Source organism: Tasmannia lanceolata, unplaced genomic scaffold, assembly GCF_043159265.1.
Source record: "Tasmannia lanceolata isolate RefF3 unplaced genomic scaffold, GAP_Taslan_0.1 ptg000003l, whole genome shotgun sequence".
Classification (NCBI taxonomy): domain Eukaryota; kingdom Viridiplantae; phylum Streptophyta; class Magnoliopsida; order Canellales; family Winteraceae; genus Tasmannia; species Tasmannia lanceolata.
In genome coordinates this window covers 2202208-2208558 of record NW_027518680.1, presented here as the reverse complement: position 1 = coordinate 2208558, position 6351 = coordinate 2202208, and the positions used below count along the sequence as shown (strand labels likewise).

Genomic DNA, 6351 nt, shown 5'->3' with positions numbered 1-6351 from the left:
CCAAAAATGCTTCATCTTCATGAGAACTTATATGGCCTTAATGGATGTTCATCGCGGGGATAGAAATACTTGGATAAGCTGTTATTAAGATTAGCTATCCTTCTTGGATATGTTTATCTTGAAATTATCTTTATCCAATGTTTATCCAATTTTTTTGTTGTAAAATTTTATCGTAGACCAAAGATTGATATTAACAGATGATAATAAGTCTATCCAAAGATAAAATAAACCTCTGCTTGCTATCTCCATGGTGAACTACCTAATTGTGAATGGGGTGCCCTAGAAATCTCTTCCATCAGGAGTCCTTATTCTCTGATAAATGGGAATTTTGTTTTTGAATCTAGACCGCCATTATCTCTAAAGAATTGATCATTTTGTAGTCACAAATAGATGAGTAATTTCATTTTAAGAGGGGAGATTTTCAAGGATAGCTCCTCTCCAAGTGGGAATGGATTCTTTGCAAGGCTAGGATGAGATATCTGTTTGGCAATCCAAACCCAGATTTTAAAATCTCATCTTATCAATCTTAAATCTAGGTAAATGATTTCTGCGCTATGGTTTTTTGAAAAACATGCGCTCCGTTTTTTGTCGTGTAGTATTTAAAGGGTTGTCAGAGGAATATTACGGTTCTCAATAAGCTCTTAAAGCTCTTAAGGCCCTTTAAATACTACACGATATTTCTGGAGCGCTGAAATCATTTCCCTAAATCTATCCATTGGTTTATCCCTCAAAAGCATGACCTCAGGAGAACCTGAGACCTTCCATTTCATTATTCAATACTCATCTATTAAACCAGTTTTTGGTGATGCTGAACTTCTGATATACCTTGCATTTTTTCTCTTTAAAAATGAAAGAATAATCAAGTTCAGGCCGTCCCAGCGAATAAATCTGCAACATCGTATTCTCTTTGAAATGGGTCCGATGGAAATTCCGCCTCTGCGAAAAATAAATCAAGTACAATACAGTATTTGTCTGGAAATCCAGAAATCAATTTACCCGATTAGACAAAGTGTTCATGCTTTTTATCCAAAGTGTTCATTCTCCTTTCCTATGTCTGGAAATACATTCTCCACTCCTATGTTTTTTTTTTACTGGCCATGCCATTTTCTTATGCTAATGTGAGAAGGCAAAGCATGAAAACTTTGGCTAATCGGGTAAATTGCTTTTACAAGAAATAGATAAAAGAAAACATAGGAAAGGAGAATGTCTTGTTTTCGTTTTTTCATTCTCAGGTGCAGAAAAAACTGTAAAACTTTGCTGAAAATGGAATGTATGGTATGATAATAGCGAAGTCAGAAAGAATAACTGAGATCTAGGATCTCCCATATTTATTGTTTGCTTACACTACGAAAATCAGAATGGGAATTCTATTGAAATGCACCATTGCTAGCCTATTCTCAAAATGACCTATCAGATCAACAGTTCTAATCCGCAAACACGTCTGATACATCTATGTAACACCACTAGCTAGTCTATCCCCAACAGAGAAAAAAAAAACCCAAGACAAAGACAGAATTATAACTTACATAATCAAGATTGTAAGATAGATCTAAAAGGCAACCATAGTTCTAATAACATCAGTCATTACAAATTCAGTACATCAAATGAGCAAAGAAGAGTAGAGCAGAAAGGAAAAATCCCATACAAAGTGCACCTTCAATTAAGCATCAACCATAAAAGATTCAGGGGCAGGAATGTCTTCATCAGATGGTGCTGCTAACTCCCACTCCCCATCTTCCCTTAGCACCATTCCCTTGTTCTTCTCAACCCACCAAGACCCTGGAACCAAATACTCATCCTTAAGCAACTGACTAGATTTATTAACGAGAGCAATGCTCCTCTTAACCTGCATCTTAAACTCCCCATCCTTCCCATTCCAACCTGCAACCACATTTAACATACCTTGAAGGTTATGCCAATCACTCGGGTTCTTCGAATCCTTCAAGTAAGGCGATTTCCTCGTGTCAATAAGCAGATCAATGCCCGTGTGTTGATAATTCAACAGCCTACTGGGGTAGTGTGGGATTATATCAATCTCGTTCCTTACGTTCAACACTCCGAGGCTTGGGAGCTTCTTCAAGATTTCACTGAAGGCCTTGTTACCAATTTGTGGTGACCCAAAAACAATGGCGCATACTGGGAATTCGGGCTTGTTTCCTACCTTAGACAGCCCATTTTCGACAATGTCAAAAGCGCTTAGTATCCCTAGACAAGCTCCAAGGCTGTGGCCTACACATGTTATACTAATGTCCTCATCTTTGTATAGTGATACCAATTCTTTGATCTTGGCTAGAACTTGGGCTCTAGCACTCAATTTTGTGAAGGTGGACTTGGGATCAACTGAATTGTAGATGGTGAGCCAACCCTTCATGACCTTGGGCGGCTCATCAGATTTGCCTAAGAGAATGTCGTACCAGTGGGAATGGCGGCTTTCTTTCGGGACTAACAATGGTTCTATTGATTCTTGCTCCGGATCAAGGACATCAATCCACTCAAGGTCTCTAGTAGTACCTGTTGAAGTGTAAATGATTAAATAACACCAACTCTAACAGATTAAGCTTTTGGAGTAATTAGTTGTTTCACATGGTATCAGAGCTATTTCCTATTTCCTATTGGCAGGTTTGGATTCTAAACCCAACTACTCCTTGATATTAAATTAAAACACATGTGTAAGGTCAACCCAAAATAGAGGGGACACAAGGACTCTAAACCCAACAACTCCTTCATATTAAAAATTCACGTGTACGGTCAAACAAAAAAAGAGGAGCTACATGTGACGGTGGAGTGTTGAAGTACAAATGATTAAATAACAATAAGGCCTTGTTCGTTTAAGATTATGACAACCTATTGTGAGTGCCAAACCGATTATTGGACCCAAAATTGCGTAATTGTAGCCCAATAATCGGTTTAGAACCCATAATCGGTTGTCATAATCTTAAGGCCCCGTTTGGTTGAGATTATGCCAACCGGTTGTGAGTGCAAAACCAATTATTTCCAATAATTGGTTTTGGTTGGCATGATCGTAAACGAACACGGCCTAATTCTCAATACCTCGCCACACAATGTAGATCTCACGTCTACCGGTCGACCGACTCGCTTCGTCTGAGGAAACTGCGATGTAGCCGATCCAATTGGATTCGCGACTCCACGCTTCACGCGAGAGGGAATGGAGGAGGAATCCTTCAGGCGCATCAACACTTGCTGTGGCATAGAGGAAGCTGGCGACTTCGTAATTGGATGCCGATTCGAGGGCGGCCTTTTGGAAGAAGGAGCGCTTGCCATATCGACTACTACCGGTGTACTTAGAGTGTTCATCGTTGTTGAATGCATCATATGTAGCTTGGCAAAGGTCTCCACATAGGAGGATGAGGTTCCTTAGGCTAAGGTTGAGAGGTTGTAGGAGACCTTCCCATTGGTTGCTCCCTAGCAATTCTGGCCAGGATGGCTCAACATGGTCTTCTTCCATGTCTAACAAATCTACCTAAGAGAGGCCTTTTAGTGGGAGATTAGAGAGAGAGAGAGAGAGAGAGAGAGAGAGTTTCAATGAAAAGTAAAGGGCTTAGTTTCAATGAAAATGCGGAGAGCAAGAGAGGAAAGGCCCTGTGGTTGAAGGTAAGTAGAGATGGCGCATAAAAAACAGGGAGGGCTAGTTTTTTAAGATATAATATGGGTGGTGATGGAAGAAAAGGGCCCCACCACAGACCCGTTTAATTTATCAAATATCTAGGCTGTTTGAAGTCTGAACACATTTAAAACTTCCACATTTGCCACTTGACCAGGTGCATCTAATCCTTCGAGTGGGCCCTACCATCATTAATGGGTCAGACCAAATCCGTAGTTTCTATGTGGAAAAGGTGATGCAGTAGGTAATTTTATATAAGGCAACAATACGAGGCCACACGGGCGAGTCGAGGCCCACCCCGAATAGACCTCTTGAAAATCCCATGTTGCAACGTAAGGGTATATTGGTCATTTAGGAAATAAGTTGAGGCTATTTTCGTCTGAAAAATACTGTCAGGTTTGGTGCCCATAAGGCCATAACCTGTGCAGGGTTGCAAAAATAAATCCTCACAAAAGCCAAAAATTTAATTTGGAAACGTTTTGAAAGTGTTTCCAGAGTCGAATCGAACCCAAGTCTCTGCATTCAAAAGTTGAAAGTGCAAAAATAACGCCGCTGCCGGGGATCGAACCCGGGTCACCCGCGTGACAGGCGGGAATACTCACCACTATACAACAACGACCGATTTGATGGAAACCTTTTGCACTTTTACTTCTTAACTCGATCTTAAAACCCTCACCCAAATAAACTTTTATCCATTCCATCTCAATCTTTCCACAAAATTATGAGAAGCCAATTAAAAAAGAAAAGACGAGTCGAGTATGTGCAGCTGGTAAAACATGATAGTGCCAACATCAGTAACCCATCTTTATCTTTTATCTTTACGAATGTAATGCCACCTTTTGTGGTTTTTGGCTTAGATTTCATAGGGATGGGACAAGGGTGACACATATACAGACATGCAATGATTCCAGTAAACATCCTCAGTCTCCAAGAATTTCAATGCTATATTGGCAACCATTGGCAACCAAACAAGGGTTTTGGCTGGCCTGGCAATCAAATGCCAAGCAAAACACCCTTTATTGAGTTAGTGAGGGTTATTGCAAAAATTGAGCTCCAACGGATTTCAGTTTCAAGGCTGGCGCACTGGGCTCGTGTAGCAGTAGACAGCATAGTTGTTAGACCATGTAGCGCTAGTCCTATGCTGCTTTGGCCCACGTGGTTCACTGCACGAGGAATAGTTGTTAGGTGTTCATTTAAAATTACCACAACAGATTGTGAGTTCTAAACCATTTATTAGACTCAAATTTAAACATAATTTTGAGTCCAATAATCAGTTTGGCACTCACAATTGGTTATTATAATCATAAACAAACAGGACCTTAGGACCTTGGGGCTTCTGCTCGGCATTGAGCCAACGCAGCACTAGGCCTCCATTTCAATTGGCTCGTGTACTGGATCAGTGGGTCCCATCAATAATTGGGCCCGTCTCGTAAAATTGATTTTGAAATTTCAATTACCAACCACATGCAGCTAGACCTGGCAAACACGACCCGTGGGCGCGGGTCGACCCGACCCACCCGCAAATTTGCGGGCACGGGTCTTAGTTTTAGTGACCCGTCAAAACTAACTCCCGCGGGTGACCCGACCCGCAAAAACACGGGTCGGGTCAGGTCAACCCGCGGGCACCTGTGGGTCACTTGGCTTTTTTAAGCGTGGTGATTTTGTTATGCTAATCTAGTTAGATGGCTTTTTTTTCTAATGCAAAGGATGATGACTTTGTCATGCTAATCTATTTTTTAAGGGTTTGATGCCTGAATAGGTTATGGCTAGCACCATAGGTTAATCCCAATCCTCCGATTTGAATGTTAGAGGGTTGATCACTTGATCCTAACCCTCTATAGATCGGAGGGTTAGGATCAACCTATCGAAATGATTTTTGGAGCAACACCTATTTAGCTTGTGGGCTATCTAATGGACGGTTTGGATCATCCCACGGTGCCGGCCATACCGTCCTCATCAAAATCCAGTGATAACATTTCCCAAAATAAACAACTGTTTGAATTTGCGGGTGACCCGCAAAAATGCGGGTAATTTCCTGACCCGCACCCGCATCACCCGCGGGTTGACCCGGCCCGACCCACCCGTTTGCTAGGTCTACATGCAGCAGGTCATAGGCATTGAAGCATGTCTCAATGGGCCATAACCATCAAAACCATCCAAAACAAAATACATCCTGGTGGGGAATTTCTAAATATTTGATTAAATCAAATGGGAGAAACTACTAGCAACTCGTGGATATTTTTTTCATGCTCTTTATCTCTCTCAACGAGCCTTGTTTTCATTAAGAACAACATTCATAATACACATGACCCCGTGTGTATGGTGATCTGGTCCGTCGATATTGTTGGCAATCTCAAATCCGGCCGTTGGTGCTACCACTATTGGATAATTCTAGACCTTTGATCAAGTACGATGAAACCGTTCAACATCAGACCTTGACCTGGACCCATTGGATCACCATGTGATAGACTAACAAATGTCATGTGTGCATTGAGTCGTCAACTTTTTTTCCTTTCATCAAGATGAGATTGTCTATTTGTCAATTATTTTTTTAAAAAAAAAAAATTTGACCCGTGGACACGAGTTCGAATGGCGTCACGGTTTTGCTCCCCGTAGACATGAGTTCGAATCCCCGAGCTTACCTGATGCACGTGGTTTACAGGTGATTGTGTGCATACGTAGGTAATAATCTTGCCCTAAACAGGGTGGGGATCCCTTATGTCAAAAAA

General features: G+C 41.3%; 1 protein-coding gene across 1 annotated transcript; it reads right to left on the bottom strand.

Moving 5' to 3' along the window:
* Positions 1-1512: 1512 nt before the first annotated feature.
* LOC143847390 (phospholipase A1-IIdelta-like) lies at positions 1513-3569 on the bottom strand. The gene is made up of 2 exons (XM_077356205.1): positions 3052-3569; positions 1513-2511 (listed from the first exon to the last, which is right to left on the bottom strand). Exons 1-2 carry the CDS (start codon positions 3464-3466, stop codon positions 1661-1663), a joined length of 1266 nt encoding a protein of 421 aa, XP_077212320.1. The 5' UTR covers positions 3467-3569; the 3' UTR covers positions 1513-1660.
* Between the last annotated feature and the right edge of the window lie 2782 nt (positions 3570-6351).